Below are 25,856 nucleotides of genomic sequence, written 5' to 3' on the forward strand. Positions count from 1 at the left end.
CCGCCCCCATTCCTACCCAGCGTTAGGGTCTTTTCCAATGAGTCAACTCTTCGCATGAGGTGGCCAAAGTATTGGAGTTTCAGCTTCAACATCAGTCCTTCCAATGAACACCCAGGATTGATCTCTTTTAGGATGGATTGATTGGATCTCCTTGCAGTCCAAGGGACTCTCAAGAGTCTTCTCCAACACCACAGTTCAAAAGCATCAATTCTGCGGTGCTCAGCTTTCTTCACCATCCAACTCTCACATCCATACATGACCACTGGAAACACCATAGCCTTGACTAGACGGACTTTTGTTGGCAAAGTATTGTCTCTGCTTTTAAATATGCTATCTAGGTTGGCCATAACCTTCCTTCCAAGGAGTAAGTGTCTTTTAATTTCATGGCTGCAAAAGTGTCTTTTAATTTCATGGCTGCAATCACCATCTGCAGTGATTTTGGAGCCCCAAAAAATAAAGTCTGACACTGTTTCCACTGTTTCCCCATCTATTTCCCATGGAGTGATGGGACCAGATGCCATGATTTTAGTTTTCTGAACGTTGAGCTTTAAGCCAGCTTTTTCACTCTCCTCTTTCACTTTCATCAAGAGGCTCTTTAGTTCTTCTTCACTTTCTGCCATAAGGGTGGTGTCATCCGCATATGTGAGGTTATTGATATTTCTCCCGGCAATCTTGATTCCAGCTTGTGTTTCTTCCAGCCCAGCATTTCTCATGATGTACTCTGCATATAAGTTAAATAAGCAGGGTGACAATATACAGCCTTGATGTACTCCTTTTCCTATTTGGAACCAGTCTGTTGTTCCATGTCCAGTTCTAACTGTTGCTTCCTGACCTGCATACAGGTTTCTCAAGAGACAGGTCAGATGGTCTGGTATTCCCATCTCTTTCAGAATTTTCCACAGTTTATTGTGATCCACACAGTCAAAGGCTTTGGCATAGTCAAAAAGCAGAAATAGATGTTTTTCTGGAACTCTCTTGCTTTTTCGATGATCCAGCGGATATTGGCAATTTGATCTCTGGTTTCTCTGCCTTTTCTAAAACCAGCTTGAACATCTGGAAGTTCATGGTTCACGTATTGCTGAAGCCTGGCTTGGAGAATTTTGAGCATTACTTTACTAGCATGTGAGATGAGTGCAATTGTGCGGTAGTTTGAGCATTCTTTGGCATTGCCTTTCTTTGGGATTGGAACGAAAACTGACGTTTTCCAGTCCTGTGGCCACTGCTGAGTTTTCCAAATTTGCTGGCATATCAAGTGCAGCACTTTCACAGCATCACCTTTGAGGATTTGAAATAGCTCAACTGGAATTCCATCACCTCCACTAGCTTTGTTCGTAGTGATGCTTTCTAAGGCCCCCTTGACTTCACATTGCAGGATGTCTGGTTCTAGGTGAGTGATCACACCATTGTCATTATCTGGGTCGTGAAGATCTTTTTTGTACAGTTCTTCTGTGTATTCTTGCCACCTTCTTAATATCTTCTGCTTCTGTTAGGTCCATACCATTTCTGTCCTTTATCGAGCCTATCTCTGCATGAAATGTTCCTGTGGTATCTCTAATTTTCTTCAAGAGATCTCTAATCTTTCCCAATCTGTTGTTTTCCTCTATTTCTTTACACTGATTGCTGAGGAAGGCTTTCTTATCTCTCCTTGCTATTCTTTGGAACTCTGCATTCAGATGGGAATATCTTTCCTTTTCTCCTTTGCTTTTCGCTTCTCTTCTCTTCCCAGCTATCTGTAAGGCCTCCTCAGACAGCCATTTTGCTTTTTTGCATTTCTTTTCCATTGTCTTGATCCCTGTCTCCTGTACATAGTTATTATATGTATATGTATTATATCTCCTGTTAATAGTTATTATATGATTACTACTATTAATCACTATCATTTCCCTCTCTCTCTGAGTTCTTCATCAGTATATTCACAAATATGTTTCTCTGAAGAGCTCAAACATTCTATCTATGGAGTTAGTTAATCTTTATAAATCTCTTCAGGTGCTCGCTAGGATTTCAGGCACTGTGGGTGTTACAGAACAGGGAAGTGTGACCCAATAGGACCTTTATAAGGTTATAGAACAGATCTATGTCCCACGAAGTCAAAATCAATCAAGTATGGAACAAGATTCCTCTAGGTTACAATAACTGTCAAGCTTTTTCTGACTGCCACCCACTTCAAGAGATAACAGCAGGAACCAGAACACAAAATAGACCTGGAACAAAAGTTTCGAAACAATACGTCTATGTCTTCTATTCATCCCATTCCATTTCATTGAAAATATGTTCATTAGGTTATACTAATAGATCTCAAAATCTACTGTTCGGTTAAGACTAGTGATTAAGGGGCACTGTTCTAGGTCATAAATGTTGACCTTCCTGGCTATATAACTGGAATCATAGAACCTCACACTCAGTTTTGGGTACATTATTTCCATGTTTCTTTCTTTCCTTTTTTTTTTCATTTCCTTGGAATGCTAGAGCTTATTTGTCATCAATCATCTTCACAAATAGTTCTTGGAATCCTTATGTGCACTCTCCAGTATTAAGTGCCAGTGGGGAGAACAGGCGTTGAAGAGCAAGAGGCCTCTCCACCATTTGCTGGTGATCTTGGTTATGCCTCTTCAGTCTTTAAACAGTTTCCTGATAGCTCAGCAGGTAAAGAATCCGCCTGCAATGCAGCAGTCCCCGGTTCAAATCCTGGGTCGGGAAGATCTGCTGGAGAAGGGATAGGCTACCCACTCCAGTATTCTTGGGCTTCCCTGGTGACTCAGATGGCAAAGAATCTGCCTGCAATGCAAGAGAGCTGGGTTCGCTCCCTGGGTTGGTATGATCCCCTGGAGAAGGGAACGGCTACCACTCCAGTATTCTGGACTGGAGAATTCCATGGACTGTATAGTCAATGGGGTCGCAAAGGGTCTGACACGACTGACCGACTTTCACTTCACTCTTTTGTGGAGTAATCATAAGAGAAATCAATGTCAACGCATGTAAAAAGCTTAGAAGAATGTCAGGAGCATTGTAAATCCTTAATACAGTGGTTCTCAAGGTGTGATCCCCAAGACGAGCAGCATCAGCATCATCAGGAGCCTGTCAGAAATGCAGTTCTCGGATCTCACTCCAGATTTATCCAATCAGAAACTCCAGGGATGGGGTCCAGCAATCTGTTTTAAGAAAATTTCTAGGTGATTCCCACGCATGCTAAAGTTTAATGCACGAGCCATTGGAAAAGACCCTAATGCTGGGAAGGATTGGGGGCAGGAGGAGAAGGGGACGACAGAGGATGAGATAGTTGGATGGCATCACTCACTGACTCGATGGACATGGGTTTGGGTAGACTCCGGGAGTGGTGATGGACAGGAAGGCCTGGCGTGCTGCAATTCATGGGGTCGCAAAGAGTCGGACACGACTGAGCGACTGAACTGAACTGAACTCAACTACTAACAACTAGTGCTTGAGGCTGCAGAGATGAGCAGAGGGCAGATGACGAAGGATTTAGTAGCCTATTAAGCCTTACGGTGCAGCAGCGTTCGTAGTAACGGTTCCTACCTTCCTCAACTCCAACTTCCCCTTCCTACTCCCTCAGCGCCGGCCTAAAGCGCCCGCCTCGCTAATTGGTGGGGTCTCTCTGGACCTTCACCACCCATCCAACCACGGAGAACGTAAATGGAGAGAGGCGGGACTAGGCACGGCTAGAGCGGCGCCCCTATTGGCTACAGACCACGACGCGGAGCGGGACGGAACTGCGCGTGCGCACAGCCAAGGCGCGCCTCCGGCGGCCGTTGAAAAATGGCGACTGTCGCTGAATTGAAGGCCGGTGAGTGCGACTGGGAGGTCTACCTAGCGAAATGTGTCGGCCTTCAGTCTGTGAAAAGCATGGGACGAAAGGAGGGCTCGCGGAACACTAAAGTCAGCCTGTCCTAGGGTCGTTCTGCGGCGTCAGGGCCTGCGGAGCATCCGGCGGGTGTGGCGGCTGCAGCTCGGGGACCTGGGGGTAGGAATGTGGTTGCATGGGGGCTATTTTTAAACCGACTTTGAACTGGAGGAGGAGCCCCGGGATCCGCGGGTACCTGAGAGGTCTGAAGTCCTGCACCTTGGGGCTCAGGCTCATCTTTCTAGGCCCTGCCGGGGGCGAGGCCTTGGACCTGGCCTTTCCCTCCAAACGGATGATTGCAATACCGAAACAACCACTGTTGGTGTTTGGCCCAAACGTAAACCATTTGCTTGGTTATCTCCCTGAATCTGTACAACCACCCGCGAGGTAGGTCACCATTTTCCATGGGAAAAAACTGTAGGTAGAAAGGTGTCTGGCCTGACCATATTCTCCTGTGTTTTTTAGAAAACTTGCACGAGGAATCGAGTCTTTTAAGCTGAGAATATTTGTATACCGTTAGTTTTGACGCAGATGTCCAGACAAGTAATAGTAATTATGGTTATTAGTGATCGAGCCTTCTGTCAGGCACTACCCAGCCCCTGTATTATCTAATTGATTCCGCGTATCAACCTTATGCCCATTTCAGAGATTAGGAAATTGAGGCGCCAAGAGGTGAAACAGCTCACCCAAAGTAATTTAGCTAGAAAAAGGCAGAGAGTGAGAACTTGGGAGATGCTGCACCAGGGCTGCAGGTCTTAGTTACTTAGTGTTACTTAGTATCTGCTAGTAAGACCAGTTCCAGTTTTGGGGAAATTTAGGCTCTAAATCAGTGATTCCTAGAGATTTGTTGGAGAAAATGATTTGAGAATATGATTCAGTAACTGTTGATATAAGTGTATATTTGTGGCCTCGGGCTGGTGAGCAGTCATTAAAAAGGCATACCTTTAGCACTTCCCTGGTGCAGTGGTTAAGACACAGCCCCTCCCCCCTATTCCACCGCCCCCCATACACACACATAGTGCAGCCGGCACAGGTTCCATCCCTGGTCAGGGAAATAAGATCACACAGGGGCCAAACAAAAGTGGCATACCTCTATCCACAAGGACAAACTCGACATGAGTTGGTGTACCCTCTCCCCAGAAAACACACGTCACCTGTAATGTTGCATGCTACTTCTGAGGATTTATAACTAGTAAAGAACCTGCTGCCAATTCAGGAAAGAGACTCGGGTTTGATCCCTGGGTCAGGAAGATCCCCTGGAGGAGGGCATGGCAACCCACTCCAGTGTTTTTGCCTGGAAAATGCCATGGAGAAAGGAGCCTGGCAGGCTACGGTTCATAGGGTTGCAGAGAGTCCAATATGACTGAAGTGACTTAGCACACAGCACACTGTGTTTCCTATTGTTTAATATTTTACAATTTTGGTAAAAGATTGTATAGTCCATGGGGTAGCAAAGAGTCCCACATAACTGAGTGACTTTCACTTTCACCACTTTCACTCTGAGGATATAAACCAGGTTAAGAAGCTCTATCTGAAGAAATTGTCATGGTGCAGTGTTTTAATAAACATGATAATAGAGTGAAGGTCAGAATGGCATGGAGATTAGGGATGTATTACACAGATATAGGGAGCCCTTTCGGTGTTTTCTGCATTCCTCAGCTCTGAATGTGCCTAGTGTTCAAGAGAAATCTAATGAAAAGGTTTGCCAATCATTTATATTACTTGGGCTTTCACCTTTTTTAAAGCACTTTGACTTCACATTTTCCCGCCTTACTTGGTTCTGCCTCTGAGACATAGAGCTCATGTTGGAGAAGGCAAGTGAGGCAAGAGTTAGTGATCTAGCCCTGAGGTAGTGATGACATGCAAGGTTCCTAACTCCAAATTCTTCTTTTTCTGGTTATTTTTGTTTTGGGCTGCTCTGGGTCTTCACTGGTATGTGCGGGCTTTCTCAAGTTGCAGTGAGCGTGTGTGGGCTACTGTCTAGTTGTGGTGTGCTGGCTTCTCCTTTCGGAGGCTTCCCTTGTTGCGGAGCATGGAAGCTAGAGCAGACTCAGCAGTTCTGGCACATGGGCTTAGTTGCCACGCGGCATGTGGAATATTCCTGGCCCAGGGATCAAACCTGTGTTTTCCGTGGTGGCAGGCAGACTCTTAACCACTGGACCACCAGGGAAGTCCAGCTTCTTAATTTCTCATTTCTCTGCTGAATTTAAGGCTATGCTGTATGCATATACAGAATAATTGGATGTGTATAGTGGGGAATCTCTGTTTAATTTCCAAAGATGGAATTAGAGAACAGGGGTTTAGTAATGATTCCAACATAATAAAGCTGTACCTTCCCTTCCCTTCATGGGCCTGTTACACAGTCTGATTGGGTGATAACTACTTTTAACCTACCTGCAAAAAAAGGTTGAGGAGATGACCTAAATGTAAAGAGCAAGGAAAGTTAAAGTCTAGTCTAGATTTATCCCTTTAATCATATGACCCAGATTTTTGTTGTTTTATCAAAGCTTAAAAAAAGTTTCATGTCCGTGCCTACATGAATACAGTCCCTGGGCTCCATTTATGAATTGTCATTATTGTAGTGTACTTATTTATAGCACAATACAGTATTAAACTATATTTATTACACCAGTAGTATACAGCACAGGGTTTCCCTGGTGACCCAGTGGTAAAGAACCCACCTGCCAATGCAGGAGATTCCGGTTCAGTCCCTGGGTTAGGAAGATCCCCTGGAGAAGGAAATGGCAAACCACTATAGTATTCTTGCCTGGGAAACACCATGCATAGAGGAGCCTGGCAGGCTACAGTCCATAGAGTCTCTAAGAGTCGGACACAACTGAGCGACTGAGTGCAAGTATACAGCACAGTGTTATAAAGCCTTTAGGCAGCATTTATTGAGCTCTTACTCTGTTCTAGGCACTATGGGTGCCTATGGGTGAAATGTGTTGATTCTCTGGAGGTGTGATTTAGCTGTTAGGGACCACATAGGGGAAAAAAAAGTTTCTAGACAATGGTAAGGGATGATGCCAATTCAGCCCTATACATATTATTATTTATAGCTAAAATCTCATTATCATAACTACTGATATTTGTAATAGTGACCCTTGCTCATCAAGATCTTAGATTACATTCAGCATATATATCCCAGATTCCTTAAGATGGCATTGATAAGGCTATATGTCAGATTTCTAACTAGGCTTCAATTTAAAAATGTTACTTTTTTTTTAAGATTGATTTATTCGTTTTTGGTTGTGCTGAGTCTGTTGCTGAAGGGGCTTTTCTCTGGTTGTGGTGAGAGGAGCGCTGCTCTCTAGATGTGGTGCACAGGCTTCTCACTGCGGTGGCTTCTCTTGTGGAAGTGCAGGCTCTAGGGCTTGCAGGCCTCAGTTATTTTGGCATGTGGGCACCCTACTTGCGGCTCCTGGGCTCACAGGCTCAGTAGCTGTGGCACACGGGCTTAGTTGCTCTGCGGCATGTGGGATCTTCCTATATCAGGGATGGAACCCATGTCTCCTGCATTGGCAGATAAATTCTTCACCACTGAGCCACGAGGAAGCCCAAAATCTTACAGTTTTAAGGAGTTAACTCATAGTTATCTTTAAAAAACAAAACCCCAGAACAAAAGCCCATCTCTTTTGTCCAGAGTGGGCCATTTCCCAAGGGTTCCGGGTATCAGTTTTTATACAAAAGACACGACATAATCCTTCCTTTTTGGAGTATACTTGTTACTTTCAATCATATACTTTCTAGACCAGAGGTTTTTAGTGACAGATTGAACCTGTCTCTTACGCTTTTCAGGTGGCTCAGTGGTAGAGAATCCACCTGCAATGCAGGAGATGTGGGTTCCATCCCTGAGTTGGAAAGATCTCCTGGAGAAGGAACTGGCAACCCACTCCAGTATCCTTGCCAGAGAAATCCCATGGACAGAGGAGCCTGGTAGGCTGTAGTCCAGGGGATCGCAAAAGAATCGGACACAACTTAGCAAATAAACAACAGAACCTGTCTGCAGTGACAACCACTCTTGAAAAGAGATGAGACACTGGGAGACAGGTTCAGGTCCTAGTAAGCCGAGTATAATTCTTCCCCCCTTTTTCTCTTCCCTAAAGCTTGTGTGTCAGTCTATAGCCTCTGACAGTGATGCTGTTGGAAGGATAAACTTGCATTTGTTTAAATAAGTTAAAATAGTAAACCATTGAAATTTGGGAACTTTATTTTTTATTGCAAATATGGCTTGTGGTAGCTAATGTGATGATTGTTCAGTTTGCCATATTGTATAGATTGAAAGAATGTAATATTTTAAACTTTTTTTTTAAGTTTGCCTAAGAATGACAAAAATTTATTCTATAACTGAAACATTAATACTTTATGTTAAACAGTTTTAAAGGACACCTTGGAAAAAAGAGGAGTGTTAGGGCATTTAAAAGCAAGGATTCGTGCGGAAGTTTTCAATGCCCTTGATGATGAAAGTGAAACTCGGCCATCATTGTCTCATGAAAACTTTCTAATTAATGAGCTAATTCGGGAGTATTTGGAATTCAACAAATACAAGTATACAGCGTCGGTCCTCATAGCAGGTAAAAGCTTATTTATTGTTAATCACCTGAGGTGAAATCTGCCTTTTCCCTTCCCCCAATTCTCAGAAAGTGTTTAGCCTAGAAATCTAATTCCATTACCAAACGGTGTCATCTGGGACATGACTGGGACATAAAAATCAAATGGGCTCTTTTCATATCATAGCTTGAACAAGTTCTCATGATGTTTATTGGACTCTAGGAGAAAATGACTGTAAACACTTAACCTAGGTGCATACTTTGAAAATCATAATTTCTGATTCTGAAAATAAACAGATATTTACATTTTACCCTATGTGCTGTCAGTCTTTTTTCTGTGTATGTGGTTTAAAAATACACACACACAGACTTAATATGTATTCTTTATTAAAAAATATAAAACATTGAAGGTAAAGCCTCAAAGTATTGCTCCCATGTATTGATTAGGCATATATTCAGATGTATGTAAAAGCATTATATTTTAAAAGGACTAGATAATCTATTGGAGAAGGAAATGGCAACCCACTTCAGTACTCTTGCCTGGAAAATCCATGGACAGAGGAGCCTGGTAGGCTGCAGTCCATGGGGTCGCTAAGAATCGGACACGACTGAGTGACTTCACTTTCACTTTTCACTTTCATGCATTGGAGAAGGAAATGGCAACCCACTCCAGTATTCTTGCCTGGAGAATCCCAGGGACGGCGGAGCCTGGTGGGCTGCCATCTATGGGGTTGCACAGAGTCGGACACGACTGAAGCGACTTAGCAGCAGCAGCAGATAATCTGTAGAAATTTCGAATCACTATGTTGTACACCTCACACTAAAATAATACTGTGAATCAACTAAAATTAAAAATAGAAAACGGTTAGGAAGATAAACTCCAAGCTCATTCTAGTGATGAAAGGGAGAGAAATGGTATTGGGGGAAGGGGGTCAACAATTAAAGCTAAATTTACTTTATCTGTTAAATTTTATTTCTTAAGAAAGAAAACAAAAGAACTAGAAGAATAGGGACAATAGTCAGGATCGGTATTGCCCCTAGGCTGGGGGAGATGAGGTTGGGAGGACGATCAGAGCACCTTGCATGAACATTACTTGATTCCCTTGTCCAGTGTTTAGTATGTGCTTTAAGATTCTTTGGTGCCTTGGAGATATGCCTCATCAAAGAAAAGAGATCATGAAGTAGATTGTGAAAGAGATAATGGATTCCTTATTGTGATGCTGGAACTTTCCATTGGATAGATCTTTTGTTAATATTCTAGGTCTTTTATTTAATGTTAAGCATATACCTTAACTGAATAAAGACTGATGATTTTTATTGGTTTAAGGATCATCAGTGTCAGTATTTTCACTTTCCTCAGTTTGTTGTAGATGGCTGTATAATATGTTACTACTCAGAAAAGAAGACTGTGAAAATATCATCAATTAGATGTACTGGACTTGTGCTTACCTAGAATGAAATACAGTGACAGTTGTCAAGTTTCTACAGAGTCTTGACTTTTAAAAAACTGAGATGTACTTAGCATAAAGATACTTTACCGTTTTTAGTATGTAGTCCTGTGGATTCTGCCATATTTGTACAGTTGTGTGGCTACTGCCACAATCACAATATAGAACGTTTCTATCACCTCAAAAAAATTCCCTGTGCCCTTTTGTAGACAACTTCTTTGCCTACTCTCAACTCCTGTCAACCTCTGATCTGTTATTTTCTGTACCTGGTCATTTGCCTTTCCCAGAATGTCGTGTGAGTGAAACGGTACAGGATGTAGCATTTTGAATCTGCTTCCTTTCACTCAGCATAACGCATTTGAGACTATGCTCTTGTTTCTCCCCCACCGAATAGCATTCCATTGTATGGCTATGTTGATTTATCTGTTATCAGCTGATGGACACTCGGGTTGTTTCTAGTTTTTGTAATTATGAATGCAACTGCCATAAACATTCACTTGCGAGGATTGTCTGAATATTGTTTTCGCTTCTCCTGGGTAAAGAGCTAAGAGTGGCATTGCTGGGTAGTGTATGGTAAGTATCTGCTTACCTTTGTAAATGAATGCACCATTTTGTTCTCCTGCTAGCAGAGTTCTCCCAGTTGCCCTGATCCTTGCCAGAAATTCATATTTAGTGTTCATTTTACTTTTAGATTTATTGCCAACAAATGAATATCAGTGCTGTCATGTATTTAATTTGTAGGCTTCTTAGAAAATAGGACTTCTCAAGTCCAGTATATAGAAACAGTAATTTCCTAACTCAAAATTGGGGGATTTAAAAACTGAGTTTATATTAAACTATATTAAAGATATGCATTTAACAAACTAGATATTTTGAAAGTCATAAAATCACAGTTGCATCTCTTGATGCGTGCCATCATCATTCTTCTAAAATCTGAAAAATGTGTATACCTCATAAATGTGGTTTTTATCAAAATCCTATTTACTTTTTAGAGTAATAAAGCCTCTGTGTTTTGTGATTTTTTTCCCCCCAGAATCTGGTCAACCTGTAGTTCCACTGGACAGACAGTTTCTCATCCATGAACTAAATGCATTTGAAGAATCAAAGGATAATACAATGTAAGAAGTTTTTTTAAAAAAAATAAGTTTTCAGATATTATTGTATTGGGATCATAATTGTGTAGTGGTAGTTTTATTTCATTTTAATTCATCAGGTATTTATTTGGGTCCAGTGTGTGTACCACATCCAAGGTATACAGCAGTAAGTGCTAAGATGCCTGTGGTTTCAGAGGATGAAGTACCCCTGCTTCATTCTAAGGGTCATGTCTCTTGGCTTCTTGATCCATCCTTTTGTTTTTCATCTGAGGCTTTGCTCTGTCAATTGTTTTCTGCCTCATATTTAATCTTCCTCCTCTGCTTCCTTTACTTCAGCTTAGGAGTGTACTCAATTCTCCCCATTCCCCAAAAAACCTATTTTTACCACTGAAGTTAGTGAAAATCAACCCTCCATTTTCATTTTGTTATCTACATTTTTTGCCGTCTCTACATTTAAAATTTTCTCCTCATCATTTATACTGAAGTGTTTTGCCTTCTCTCCTCATCATTTATACTGAAACTATGCTCTTGAAAAAGAGTGACCACTGTCTAATAGTTTCTTAGTTCTTTTTCTACTTTAATGTTTCTTAAACTTTTTCTAGAGGATCCCTGAATGGCAGAAAAAATTATACCTAGGAAACCTGGGAACATAGCTCAAAGTAGCCTTCCCCTAGTAATACATTTCTGTGAGATCTTATGTTTCTCATTCTAAAAGTTTATTGAATGTTTTCCTTCTACTTCATGATGTAATTGTTTTACCATAAAAACATTTAAAATGACATGCCAATTAAGTTGAACTCTCCCTCCCTCCAATCTTTGTGTAAAATGAATGTTCTTGGATCATAGGCTACCTTTAACCTCTACTTTGTATCAAGCCCACAGCATTGAGAGTGGGAATACACCTATTTCCAATTTGAGAAGCTCAGTTTTACTTGAGTTTCTGCAGTGTTTTGTAATATTAACAGCTCTTCCTTGAAACACTTCTTGTCAGTTGTCTTTTATGACCCTTTACTGTCTTGGTTTTTCTATCTCCCTAATGGTCATTTCTGTTTCTTCACCGACTCCTTTAGGAAGGTTCCTTTAAATTGTGGGCACTCTCCCCCAAGATTTGTCCTTAACTTTCTTTTCTTCTTGCCCCTCTGCCCACTTTTCTAAGTATTCATGAATCCTTAGTGATGGCCGCCACACTAGTGACTGTGCCTTAAATCTGACAGATCTCATGAATTGTGGGCACACATTTCTGCTGGTATCTCAAACTTGGTGTGTCTAAAATCAAGTCCGTTATTTTCATCTCTTCAAACCCCCCATTGTAGCTTCCTCATACAGCCATTCAGGTCCTCATCTCAGAGCTCACGTGTACTTCTGGCTCGTTCTCATTTCTCCACCAGTCACTTTGCGAGTTTCATCAATTCTGCCTGTGCCATTGTGTCTGTCTGTCCTTATGCCCTGCACTGTGCAGTTCAGGAGGCCTCTTTCCCATTTCTTTCCAGTCATGTACTTTTCTGACTCATGTGTCATGCTGCCAACAGTTTGTTTTCTGAAAGACACTTATTGCTTGTTTAAAGCATTTCCATTGAAAAGATTTCAGATTTTAAAAAGTAAGAGTCCATATACCAAGCGTTGGGTGTAGGTGCCAGTGGAAGTCTGAAGTAGCACTCACCGTTCACATTAATATTTTTCAGTGAAAGTTAAAAAATTTCACAAAATGTAGGGTAAAGTATTTAATAACCTTATATTAGGTCAAGCCACGACACCAAGTGAGTTTGTGTCAAATTTATGAAGAAAATTCGCTTTTAGAGTTTCTGTTTTTCAAAATTGCAAATAAGGCATTGTGAAGCTGTACTTTAAAAACAATTATCACTATTTTTAACTCAGGATTTTTTTAAAAAGAAACCTGATATTGATGAAGTTGCAGGTTAAATGAGCTGGTTATATGTTTTCTCATACATTTAAAAATATCTAAATCTTAAAATTTTTCAATCTTAAATAGATTTTATTGTAAATTTGGCAAAAGAATTTTTTTTTTTTTTTTTAATTTAAAAGTCTCCTTTGATCAGTTAACATTTGGGGAAACAATGGTTTAAAGTTGACCAAGAGACCTATTTTATATTCCTGGATACTGCTTTTATAAGAGCTGAAGCATCTTATTAAATAGAAAAACCCATTCTCTTGGTTTCCTTGTGGAATGGAAACATTGCTTTTGTGTGCAATTAGTTATTTGTTGCTGTATAATAGATTACCCTAGAATTTGGTGGTTTAAAATAGCAGACATTTATTATCTGTGGTAAGGAATCTGAGAGTGATCCGTGGCCTAGCTCAGCCTCCGTCGTGAGGTTGCAGTTAAGCTGTTGGCCGGGGGGCAGTCATCTCAAGTCCTGGCTGGGGCTGGAGGATCCGTTTCCATGTGGCTCACTCACATGGCTGTTTGTTGGAGGCCTCAGTTCTTCACTGCATGTGCCTTTCCATAGGACAGCTTGAGTGGCAGCTGACTTCCCCAGAGTGACCAAGAGAGCAGGCAGGGAGGATGCCACAATGCTATAGATGACCTAGTCTCTGAAGCTGGAAATGCTGTCACTCAGTGCCTTACTTAGTTCTTGAAAAAGTGAGTTCAGCTCACACTCAGGAGAGTAAGACTCCACCTTTTGAAGAAAAAGGATATCATACTTTAAACTATCACACCTGCTAGTAAGTAGATAAAAATCTCAAAAAGACAATCCATTAAATTGATGTTTTCTAACTGTGAGATTGGAAACAAGAGAAAACCTCTCTTTATTGTCATCAGAGCAGCTTTCATTGGTGCAGGGGCATCAAGAAGCATACTCTTAAGGGAAAAAATACGGGACTTGGAGTTCAAATATCAAGTTTGTCTACTATCCAAGCAGTCCTCTCACAAATCCTCTGTGAGCTATGGTTTTCTCATTTATAAATTGGAGATGATGATTATGACATCACAAGATGAGGATAAAATAAAGGAAAGAATGTTTTGTAAACTGGAAAGTAAGTTTTTAAAATTTTAGTTCTTACCTGACACCTATATGGCTTACATTTGTGTACCATTTAATACATGTCAGGCACAGATCTAAACACTTGACATTTATTGACGTATTTGGTCCGTGATTGCCCTATGAGGTAGAGACTATGCTTACCCTCATTTATAGAGGAAGAAACATTTATAAGGCTGGGGATATTAAAAATGTTGCTGAATCTTGAATCCTGTCAAGTGGCAGGGTCAGGATTTGAACCCAGACAAGGATTTATGAATCCAATAAGTGTGTATTGTATCAGACAGTGTTAGGTAGTGGGAAATCTTATACTGGACTTGGAGTTAAAAAAGAAAAAAAAGCTGATTCCTGTGCATTGATTGAATTTGTTTTTCAGGTTAGAAGAAGTTTAACTTGTTAACATGTTTCCTATGGATTTTAAAATTATAGAGTCAAATTGTACACTTAAATTTCAAAAAGCATGAACAGTTTGCAATTTGGGTAATAACCATGCAACTTTTTCAAGTCTAGTAAATTATTTGGCTATTTTGGTGTCAGAGACTCCCTTTTATGGAATAGATATTTTAAAGTTTTTCCTATTTATGCAAATTTAATTGATTTTTATTTTCTTCCTGCTATAGACCTCTTTTATATGGGATTTTAGCTCATTTCTTGCATGGAACTAAGGATGACAACCAAAATACATTTCTGAAAGGGTCTTCACTCCAGCCTCCAAACCCAAATCTTGGCAAACAACCTAGTGGAAGAAAGCAGATGGGTATGAGTTTTCTGAGACTTATCACTCAGCTTTCAGCAAATGTATTTTCTTCCTATCTATTTTTATCTTTGAGGTAGTTTTTCTTAAGATTTTGAGTCATAATTTAATTCCATTTATATCTAATATAGTTAGCCTGTGTTATTTATCTTCAAAAAAGGCAAAGTAGTTTTTGGAAAGAGAATCTTGTGAGGAGCAGAGAGAAGACTAGACAAAATTCTTCGATATAATTTCTATAAAGAAGTATTGAAAAACTTGATTTTCACATAGATTTGTACTCTTTGGAGCAGCTTAGATCCTGAGCATACTGAAGAAAGAGCTTTTTACCAAGTTATCTATTTTTTTCCCTCTCAAACTGAGAAAAGTCAAGATTGCTGAAAATAGAGCAGTCACAGGTTTATGTGTTGTCCTTTGCATTTTCAGGATTCTTTTTTGGCAGTGAGTGGGGTGAATATGTGAATATTCTTTGTGGTAATGTTGTAATTACTCACAAATAAATTCTTAGGAGAACAGCTCGTATTTCTTTTCAAGAATACTCACTCTTCCAATGAGCTTTCAGTTGTTTTGATTTTATCAAAACACTGAGATCTCAATTTGGTAATCTAAACTACAGCTGATCTCTCTCTTTAAGGTCAGTCATAGGTGGGGCTCAGGCTGCTGATTATCAGAACAAATACAAATCTTGACTGTTGAAATAAACTGTTAAGAAACATCTAAGTGCAAATTGTCTTTTGTAGTTTTCCTAAATTGCCATGAGCAATATTGATCATGTTAAATGTTTGCCATGTCTCTTAAGATCTGAAGGCAAAGTGATCTCTTGGAGGTTAGTTCTGCCTTTACTAGGAGTTATCCTTCTGTATATCTTAGAATTCTGAATTGATGGGGTGTTGGAAAAGAAATCATTCCCATCACTTATTTTACAGTTGAGAAAACGAAGACTAAGAGGCTCACTGCCTGTAGCTGGTCATTTTTAGCAGAATCAGCACCCTTGATTGACATTCCTGTGCACTTTTCCACTTAGAGAAAATGAGAAGTTTTTCTAGTTACTTTTTCAAGTATTGGTAAGGAACTGCCATTATTGCCTACTATTTGGCAAGAACTTAAAAAGCAAAACCAAACACCCGGTACGAGAGTAAATCTCTAAACATCAATGATATAATGTAGAATTCCCTCTAACCTCATCTCCTTGCCACTCCCTAACACCTCGATTTCCCTCTCCTTCATAGAAGGTAGCGCTGTTAGCAGCTTTGTGGGTGTCCTTCAGGAGTCATTTCTGTTTAAATTTATAGGCGCTGTTTCTGTACATATTATCCTACACTTTGTTTTTTCACATGTATTATCAATTTATGTAAATCTGCTTCTAACTCATTCTTAATTTCCTGTATAGTCTGTAGTATTCTTTGGTACTACTACTAATCACTCTTTGCTAATGTACTTTTGTATGTTTGAAATTTTTTGGTTTTACAGTATTGCAGGGTAGCATTAGTATTTCTCTTATGTGCATACCTTGAAGTAGAATTGGTTCAAAATATTGCATATTAAAAAATGTAGTAGATACTGTCTAATTCCCCTCCAAAAAGGCTTAACCATTTTACGTGTTTACCAAGAATGTATGATAATACTAGTTTCTCTATTTAATTCTCACCAGTGGATAGTGTATGCATTAACACTTGTTAGCACAGCAAACCTGTCACGTTGGTGTTTGTAGTTGTAGTGGGAGGGGAGCAGGAACGGGAGAGTGCTAGAGAGGATGCAAGAGTCCTTGGGTTACCTTGGCTCCTCTCTGGAGAAAGTGCCAGAGACCTCAAAGAATAGAGTTGAGGTCAACAAAGCTTTGGATACCTGTTCTGTGGAAGGCTCAGAAAGGAGGATGAGTGCACTAATAGGAGAACAGTGATATTGCAGATAATTTTTCTTGATTGTCAAAAATGTTCTTGGCACAACAGGGACAGTGAAGAATTATTAACCCCAAATTGCGTAAGGTTTCTGTAACACATTTAAACATCCTATTTACTTTCTCAATTCAACTTATTGTGTGAAGGATACGTTTTGACAACATTGAGAAAGTTACAAAGACATTTAAATTATTCTTCAGATTATGTACCTTCTAGTGATGTATAAACTCAATCCAGGTGAAACATAAAACACTAAAATTAAACTCTCTTTTACTTGAAAATGAGTTCAAAGCATGCCATCATGAAAGCATTTTTTTTTTTTTTTTTTTTAAGATGTCTGTGTGTTTTTGGCTGTGCTGGGTCTTTGCTGCTGCTCCCGGGCTTTCTCTGGTTGCAGCAAGTAGGGGCTGCTCTTCGTTGTGGGTGCACAGGCCTCTCATTGCGGTGGCTCCTCTTGTTGGGGAACACAGGTTCTAGGTGTGCCGGTGCTTAGTTTCCCAACAACTAAACAAAAATTGCCCTCTTGTTTTTGGCTGAAGACTATTTCCTACAATTTCGTGGATGGTTTTCTGAGTTGGGTAGGAAGTTTTCTTCTTGCCACAAGAGGGCGCTGCTGGGAGGGTTTCTATTTGAAGAAGAGGTTTTGTTTTTTTTGTTTTTTCTTTTTAATTGAACTTTGGCATCCCTCAAAATACTAATTGAAAACGCAGTCCTTTATTGTGAATTCCAATCCTTACATACAGTGTAAGTTTGTAAGTACTTACCATGAGTTTACTCCAGGGTGTACTCTTTTCACTTAAAAAAAAAAAATTGAATAATTAATAAGTCCCTAGTACTAAACATTTCTGATTTCTTCAATAGTGTTAAAAAAAAAATCCAACATTTTTTTTCATTGTCCTAAGCCATATAAAGACCTTGTATGATGTAAATACGTAATATCCTGAAATATGTATAGTTAAGTCTGCCTCTTGCCCCTTTTGACTTGGAATGAGCACTGACCTTTGCTCATGTTCTTGCAGAAGACCACCTGCGGAAGGAGCAGGGGAGGGGTACTAATGCTGAAAACCTGCACACTTTTCCCACGGTGAAGAGATGACATTTCCAGTTGGGGCATCTTTTATCTTAAACTTGTATGTATTAAATAACTTATTTATTTTCCCAATGATACCAGACTTCATCACTAGTATTGTACTTTGTAAAAATGTGAACTTTCTGCAAAACCTTTAGCCCCTCATGTTGTACTGCATTTGTGAATAAAAGCGAACCCTGTCATCTAGTTTACCAGATTTGACTTGAAAGAAAATGTGTGGTTTTTAGGACGATTTTAAAGCTCTGTAAATCTGTGAGAAATGGAAGGGTTTTTTTGGTACCCTATAAATTCTTCTAAAGAAAAAAATCCAAGTATTTCTAGCCATATGCTCTGTTCTGTTTTTGGCTGTGCTTCGCGGCTTGTGGAATCTTAGTTCCCTGACCAAGGACTGAACCTGGGCCCTGGCATTGAAAGTGCTGAGTCCTAACCACCGTACCTCCAGGGATTTCCCTGCTCTGTTCTTTACCATGGCACATTAACTAAATTTCTTTCAGGCTGGAATAATGTGGATTTATAGGAAAAATTCATTCATTAAAAAAAATATATATATATTTAAAAGCACACTAAAGCCAGAAAAAACTAATTCCTATAAAGTTTGATTTGGGCGGGTGGGTGTGAAACTAGCTATTCTTCAGATAACCATTTATAATTAGGTTTAAATATCTGAATTACTATCTAAATTTGAACTTTAAAACTTGGTAACAATGTACTTTTTATTTTTTTAAACAATTTTGGCTTCTCCTAGAAGATTTAATTAAAAGGTGGGGGTGGGGGATAATTCTTTTAATTTTGCTGTAAGTAAAACAAAGAGTTTATTACTTGAAGAATGTGGAATAAGCATGAAGAGACAGGCTTTAGGAGAGATACCAGAAAGTACCTTTTAAAAGATGGCATTGTTTAACTTCCTGTGGCCCTCAGTTCTGCAGTTACCAGATGAGCTATGAAAGGGCCAACCCTCACTTATATGGGCTCTGAAAGCCTTCTTAAATGTCATGTTTTATTCCTGGGATAGAAGAGTAGTAGGATTTTTTATGGTGCCATCTCTAAAATGTTTTGATATTTATTGACATTTTTATAATGTGGAGTCTTCAGGCTAGCTTCACTGAAGCAACGAATGAGTATAGTAGACAGAACCTGATTGGCACAAGATTCAAGGTATATTCAGAATAAAACTGTATGGGCACCTATACACTGACGACATTTAGCTTAAACTTTTTCCATAGGGAAGGTGATAAGAAAGGACTGTAGCTGGCAAAATTGGCATTCTTTTTGGGGTGTTGATTCTGTGCTGCTTTTGGAACCTTTATTTCTGGTGCTAGTCAAGTTTTTGGTGTAAGGAGTTCAATCCTTACAGATTAACCAAGAATTTTTACCTGAATGCTGAAAACTATTAAAGAAATCCCCTTAAGTCATACTTTACAAGTCAAAAGATTTTTGAGAGGCCCTGTTGGTGGGCTAAAATTACATATACCGATGTAGAAGTATTATAAAGGGCTCATTTCCATTTTTTAAATGAAATCTATAGTACCTGATTACAATGATGAATTCCACTGTATTGTATAGGGGGATATAACAATCTGAATTCTTCTCAGAGGATTTGGTTTACACCCAGGAATGTTGACAGTGGACACTGTTTACCTCAGGAATTGTCATCATGCAGGTCTAGATTAAGAAAAAGTGCTGGAATTTGTCACTTTGGGTATGATATAAAATCATCAAAATAGAAGCTAAACAAAATTGTCACATGTAGTCCATATTGTGTCTGTATGCATTTTTATGTGACTTGTTTGTACCTAGACAACTTTTATACTTTCAGTGTACCATTTAATAAAAAAAAAATAAGCGGCATGCAAAAGGTGTTCCTGTGACTCTTCTGTCATCAAGAGATGTCTGCCGGAACCAGAAGAAGGCTTGGTGATGGCTCCTTAGGCTTTCTTTAGGGATCTCCAGCAGCCTAGTTGTTGGAGGGTTGAGCATTGTTGGCATCAGCCATGTCACCCTGGGATACTTATTCTTCACCGGCTGGCAATGGTAGGGGCTGGTGATGTTATTCTCTGAGGCGACAGCATTATAATCTGTGGGGTCACATATGGTTTGAAAAAACACATTTAGTGTTACATTTTGTTTTTGTTTTTGGTTGTGCCTTGTGGCTTGCAGGATCTCAGCTCCCTGACCAGGGACTGAACCTGGGCCATGGCAGTGATAGCGCCAAGTCCTAACCACTGGACCACCAGGGAATTCCCACATATTCTAGCAGTTTAAATAGGTTCTTGAGCTGAGACACTTAAACTCAAGGAGGAAAAGATAAAGATAAATATAAACATAGAAGACCTATCAAACTCTTCTCATGAACTCATAAACTAAATTAGTACATCATTGCAGTAATTTTCATGGGATTGTTGGAAGAAGTTATCCTATAGACATGCAGGAGAAGTTTTAGCAGAAAACTTATACAAAAATAGGATGGGAATTGGTCTTGAAGAGGGATTTAGGAATAGCAGACATTTAAAACTTTGGCAGTAAAAAAGACTCATAGCAGGACCACTGGTGGCTTTTGAAGATGATAAATTTAAGCTTAGCATATATGTTTGCTTAGTATCAACTAACAGCTTTATAATTAGGTGCAAGAACATATTTGTATATGTCCCACATGCCTGTATGATTATGTAAAATATGATGTGTTCTTTTAACCTAAAGCCAAGTGTACATGAAGGACTAACACTTGTGAGAAGATTCCTTTAAAGGCATTTGGGACAGTGGTTCCCAGCCACTGGGCATTTCTTTTTTGTAACAGCCATTCTGCAAGGATTGTGTGGTCTTCATTCATTTTTAAAAAATGAAAGTGAGGTAAAACTACCTTTTAAAAAATAGAGAGTTTTTAAAAACAGTTTTAGGTTCACAGCAGAATTGAGTGTGAAGTACAGAGTTCTTACATACCCCCAAAAGTGGTACATACTCGCAGGCTCCCTGTTACCAACATGTCCCCTGAAAGTGGTACATTTATTACATTCAATGAACCTACATTGACATATCATTATTACTCAAAGTCCGTAGCTGATGTCAGGGTTCACTCTTGGTGTTGTATAGCCTATGGGTATACATGTCACTGGGCTTCCCTTGTGGCTCAGCTGATAAAGAATCTTCCTGCAATGCAGGAGATGGGTTCAATCCCCGGGTTGGGAAGATCCCCCGGAGAAGGGAAAGGCTACTCACTCCAGTATTCTGGCCTAGAGAATTCCATGAACTGTGTAGTCCATGGGGTCACAAAGAGTCAGACACGACTGAGCAACTTTCACTTCACTTCATACATGTCACTACATGCATCCACCCATCATTACAGTATCGGTAATTTCACCGCCGTAAAAATCTGTGCTGTCTATTCTTCCTTTTTTCTCCTCTAACTCCTGGCCGCCAGTGATCTGCTTATGGTCTCCATAGTTTACCTTTCCAGAATGTTATATAGTTGGACTCATACTGTATGTAGCTTTTTTACACTGTTTTCTTTCACTTGGTAATACTCAAATTTAAGTTTCATCCATTCTGTTCATGACTTTCTATTTAGTGCTGAGTAATACTCTGACATCTGAACGCACCACAGTTTATCCATTCACTTACTTGGAAGGACGTCTCAATTGCTTCCAAGACTTGCTATTAATGAAGAAAGCTGCTCTAACTAAACAACTGTGCAGGCTTTAGTACAGACATAGGTTTTCAACTCATTTGAGTAAATCCCAAGGAGTGTGATCTTCTAGGTCATATGGTAAGAACATGTTTACTTTTCTAAGAAACCATAAAACAATTTTTATTGAGAATTTTAGGACCTTTCCTGATAGGGGTAAAAAACCCAAAGTTACCAAGACACTAGAGCTGGAAATCAACAATAAAGGGGGGAGCACTGCGAGAACTAAACTGAGATTTAGTCTTGAACCTGGAGAAGCAGGGGGGCCATAATGCATGAAAGGAAGTGCTTGTGTGCAGGAGCAGAACCATGCTTGTGGTCAGGGAAGATGGCCCTTCATTCACAGGAAGGCAGAGTCCTGTGCAGATCTTGAGCTGGATAACCTGACTGCTGATGCACTTGTCAGTCATTGTGAACCACATGCAGGAGCCATGCATCAACCTAGTCTTTGAGGTTATTAAAAACTGGAGAGACTCACACTCAACACTTTCAAACTTTTGAATCTAGTAGTAAAGTCAAAGCTATTTGATTGGGGAAAAAAAAAAAAAAGACTCTAAAAGAGAGGAATTTCCCCACTGCCATCTCGTTCCATGAGTTCATGGAAACTCCTAGGACCCGGCACCTCACAGGAGCCATGCCAAGGAAACTTAACTTGACAGCCCTTTTTCAGTCACAGTTATGTTTTTTGGAAGTAATTTTCCCCTCTCAATCTTTAACTGGCTTTTTGAGCCATGAGAAATAAAATGAAGGCATCTGATTTTGAAGATTCAAACATCTGAGCTTCTGCATTAGATAGACATTGAATGACTATTATGTGCACACGCTGTCCCTGAGGACTTCCAGAGTACCAGAAATGCCTTCTATAAGGCCTTCTCCATGTTGAGGCAAAGATTCTGACCATCTCTGCTTTTCTTTGAGAAACAAAGGCTCAGAAGGATTCACTGACAATCCTGTGGCCCCCTGGCTGGTGCTTAGCAGATCATGAGTTCAAACCCTCAGACTTCTCTACTAATGCTGGACTCCATCCCACAGCAGGGTGGGAGTTCCTGCTCCATCATTAGCTAGCTGTGCTAAATTGGCTGGTTATTTCACTCACCAAACCTGGTTCCTCCACAGCAAAATGAGAAAAAATGTTTAAGCATATACCTCACAGGGTTATTATAAGTACTAGATGAGGTAATGTAGTGCAACTCAGTGTCTGTTATAAAGCCTTCATTTATTAATAACTTAATATAATTATTCTCTTTAAAAAGTTACCAAGTTCTTTAAAGAATCAGATGCATCACTTTGGAATACCAATGTAAATGCCTCTGGAAACGTGCCGGTTTTCACTCTGAGGTCAGCAAGTTGGACTCACAGCCTGCTCTGGATTATCTTTCCAGCATGGGAAGGAGATGATCAAGTTCAGTTTTTCCCCCTTCTCTTCTCTGCTCCACATCAGCTCTGTACTAACGCAGGGACAGTTTCCACTCCTTTTACAGTGTAGACATTACGAGGCACATGGGGAAGCCGCCCATTCATCACTTTCTGAAGAACTTTACCCGTGACATCCCAGCCAGCTGAATGCTGGCTGTTGCAGAGTCTGACTTAGGTCCATTATGTGGGGTGGGGAGCTGGGCCTGGGTGTTTTCAGGGTGGAAAGCAGGCAAGATGTTGGAGGGATGAGAAAGTGTCAGAGAGGGTCTGAGATGCAGAGCTGCAGAGGGGACTGGCAGCCTGCAGGAAACAGCAGGCAGGACAGGTGCTCATTATTACGACGTCCTCAAGGCCAAGTGCAACTGTGCTTGGTTTCATGTTTGTTTTGAATACTAGCAGCTAACATGAGGCATTTTACATGGATATATGTTCATTTGGGGCTTCCCTGGTGGCTCAAACGGTGAAGAATCTGCCTGCAATTCAGGAGACCTGGGTTCAGTCCCCGGGTGGGGAAGATCCCCTAGAGGAGGGCATGGCAACCCACTCTGGTATTCTTGCCTGGAGAATTCCATGGAAAGGAGCCTGGTGGGCTACAGTCCATAGGGTTACAAAGAGTTGGACACAATTGAACAACTAACACAGACACACATGTTCATTTTACATGGATCTTCTCAAGGACCATTTACAAACAGCTGAGAAGTGAAGAAGTGACTGCTGTTCTTCCCATTTTACAGGTAGGGAAACTGAGGCACCAGATCTAGAAAAAACAACTAGAAAATGGCACTGGTAGATTCCAACTAACCTTAGTGGGGGTTTTTAGCCTCAGGGTTAATTCTTCTGGGCCTTTCCCCTTAATGCCCCTGGGGAAGTGAATCATGGCAGCTGTGGGCCTCAGACACAATGAGGGTTCAGGCAAAGCTCTTAACTCCTCCAGGGCCTCAGTTTTCTCACCTGCAAAATGGGAGCATTAATAAAGGCCTCACAGTCACTTGACCTGGTGGCCAGAGGAGAGTTTGTTGGATAAGACTGGGGCGAGTACCAAGCACAGAGCTGGGTAAGGGTCTTCCAACATCTTTAACTCCCTCAGCAAACCCTCTGGCTTAAGCAGCTGGGACCAACGTGGGACTTGGGGGGCCACCTCCTTCTGGCTCAGCCATAAGCAGAGGGGTCCCCCTTCCACCCCACTGCCCTCAGATGTCGCTCCCCCCAGCCCCCGCAGGGCGCCGGGAGGCCGCTCGGCACCATATTTAGTCAGGGGGAGCGGGCAGCCCCGAGCTGGTATGCAGCGCTGGGAATTCCTGCAGGAAGGAGCCTGCGCCTGCCCTTTTTGGGTTGTCTCCCGCCCAGCGCCCCCCGCCGCCCGCCGCGCTCGCCCGGGGTGGGAGGACCGGCCGGGAACCTAGGAGTCCGGCCGGGCGGGGAGCGGGGCGCTCAGCTGCCCGTGGGTCCCCGGGCTGGCGCAGGGCCAGCCCAACGCTGCGGCTTCCTTTTATGGCCTGTGTGCGTGCGTGTGACAGAGAGGAGAGAGATGGGGGCAGAAAGGGAGGGCGATCTGGAGCCAGAGACACAGGGACCAGAGACAGAAAGAGACAGAGAGACAGTAAGAGACAGCCATGGGCAGAATGACGGAGACACACAGAATGAAAGAAAGGCAGAACAAGACAGACAAACGGTGACGGCGAGACCCGGTTTCAGACACAAAGGAGGGGGTGGTGCGGACACAGGGGGTAAGGGAGTGGTATACTGAGAGGGACAGAGACAAGGAGAAAGCTTTCAGGCAGCTTCATTTGCAAGAATTTCTTGGGGCGGGGAGGAGCAGGAGAAGGGAGCTTTCAAAGAGCAGGGAGGCACCCACATTCTCTTTGGATCCTGACATGCACCTTGCAAATTACATAATTACCACACACACACACACACACACACACACACACACACACTTCAGCTTCAGACACCGAGGCTCAGAGAGGGGAAGTGACTTGCCTGAGGTCACACAGCCAGCGAATGGTACACCCAGTGCCTGAAGTCACAACAATTGGATTTTTGGGGTTTTTTTTTGCTTGTGGGTGGAAGTGGCGATGCCAAGTTGGGAAAAGTAAAAACTTCCCCTTTCCGCACAATTCCCAGCAGAGTTGGGGGCTCCTGCCTTGTACTTTGCAAAGTTCAGAAAAATCCCCTTTCCCTGCCCGTCACGCAGCATAGCCATCCCCTTTGCAGGCAGTAAGGGCGAAAAAAAATAGGGAGCGGGGAGAGGAGGTGTCAACTCGGACCCCCACAGTTCCTCCCCTGCGGAAGAAGAGGTTAAAGCCTGCGCGGCTGGAACTGACTCAAGGAAGAAAGTCTCAAGCATCCCCTAGAGACGCCGAGTGCTCCACCCGTTTCTCTAGGGACCCGGAGTCTCCGCGACTGTCCGAGAACCGGGGTTAGAAAGCCCTGAACGCCTCTGTCCGCTGCGCCCTTCTCGGGGGACCCCACCCGGTGCGCCCCTTTGGGGCGTCGCGGCAGGAGCGCGCGAGGCCTGGACCAGAGCGGCGTTTCTTGGACCCTGCAGGGGGCGCTGCGGAGGGAGCAGCGAGGGACCCATCCCCACCCCGCCCTCCTCGGCTGCCTCCCCTTTCCCATCCGCGGGCAGCTCCGGGTCTATAAAAAGAGGCGTCCCGGGCGAGCGCGGAGATTTGGACGCCCCTGCCTGGGAGGTGTACCAGATCTGAGCTCTCCGTCAAGTTTCTTCTCCGCTCTCCCCCCCAGTTGGAGATCTGTAAGTATGTGGTCCTGCGGGGGACGAAGTTGAGTCGGGGGTTAAAGGATCCTGCAGAGCATCCTATAGGGGCTGGGGAGCCGTGAGGCGCATCTGTTGCCATCCTCTTAAGGATCATTCGGAAGGGCCTGGGGGGAGGGGTCACAATTTTCATTTCTCTCTGCCCTGTCATCCTAGATTTTCCCCAAACCAGCACCTCCCAAGGTAGCCAATGAGAAGTACCCCCTTGGGGGTGCTTATTAAAGATAATGCCTGGGCCCGTCTCCGGTTACTTTAGAATCTTCAGAAAAACTGTACTCTGTGTATGTGAGTCC

At 41.8% G+C, this 25,856-nt stretch overlaps 2 protein-coding genes, 1 long non-coding RNA gene and 1 other non-coding gene across 13 annotated transcripts in view; 2 read left to right on the plus strand and 2 right to left on the minus strand.

Moving 5' to 3' along the window:
- Positions 1-1,702: 1,702 nt before the first annotated feature.
- LOC145532050 (uncharacterized) lies at positions 1,703-3,582 on the minus strand. The gene is made up of 2 exons (XR_014072940.1): positions 3,535-3,582; positions 1,703-3,149 (listed from the first exon to the last, which is right to left on the minus strand). It is a non-coding gene; the product is annotated as an uncharacterized LOC145532050 (long non-coding RNA).
- Positions 3,583-3,736: 154 nt separating this feature from the next.
- On the plus strand, positions 3,737-19,547 carry CEP20 (centrosomal protein 20). 4 transcript variants are annotated; one of them, XM_081556269.1, is made up of 5 exons: positions 3,737-3,802; positions 8,236-8,433; positions 10,891-10,975; positions 14,574-14,710; positions 17,622-19,547. In XM_081556269.1, the coding sequence occupies exons 1-5, from the start codon at positions 3,775-3,777 to the stop codon at positions 17,696-17,698; spliced, it is 525 nt and encodes a 174-aa protein (XP_081412395.1). In that variant the 5' UTR covers positions 3,737-3,774; the 3' UTR covers positions 17,699-19,547. The 4 variants fall into 4 exon arrangements, with proteins under 4 accessions (XP_081412395.1, XP_081412396.1, XP_081412397.1 ...); XM_081556270.1 differs by lacking the exon at positions 14,574-14,710; XM_081556271.1 differs by lacking the exon at positions 8,236-8,433.
- Positions 19,548-19,857: 310 nt separating this feature from the next.
- On the minus strand, positions 19,858-19,929 carry TRNAD-AUC (transfer RNA aspartic acid (anticodon AUC)). The gene has a single exon. It is a non-coding gene; the product is annotated as a tRNA-Asp (tRNA).
- A 5,524-nt stretch (positions 19,930-25,453) lies between these two features.
- MYH11 (myosin heavy chain 11) overlaps positions 25,454-25,856 on the plus strand; it is a 124,555-nt gene continuing 124,152 nt past the window's right edge. For all 7 annotated transcript variants that reach the window (XM_081556280.1, XM_081556278.1, XM_081556274.1 and 4 more), the window contains exon 1: positions 25,454-25,542. The gene's annotated coding sequence lies outside the window, so the exon portion shown is untranslated. The remainder of the gene's footprint in view (positions 25,543-25,856) is intronic.

Source organism: Giraffa tippelskirchi, chromosome 13 (assembly GCF_054371585.1).
Source record: "Giraffa tippelskirchi isolate mGirTip1 chromosome 13, T2T-mGirTip1v1.2.pri, whole genome shotgun sequence".
Classification (NCBI taxonomy): domain Eukaryota; kingdom Metazoa; phylum Chordata; class Mammalia; order Artiodactyla; family Giraffidae; genus Giraffa; species Giraffa tippelskirchi.

Coding starts and splice junctions, on each gene's coding strand:
- CEP20 (XM_081556269.1), top strand. CDS start 3,775: ATGGCGACTGTCGCTGAATTGAAGGCCG. Junction 3,803..8,235: donor TGTCGCTGAATTGAAGGCCG/GTGAGTGCGACT, acceptor TATGTTAAACAG/TTTTAAAGGACACCTTGGAA. Junction 8,434..10,890: donor AGCGTCGGTCCTCATAGCAG/GTAAAAGCTTAT, acceptor TTTTCCCCCCAG/AATCTGGTCAACCTGTAGTT.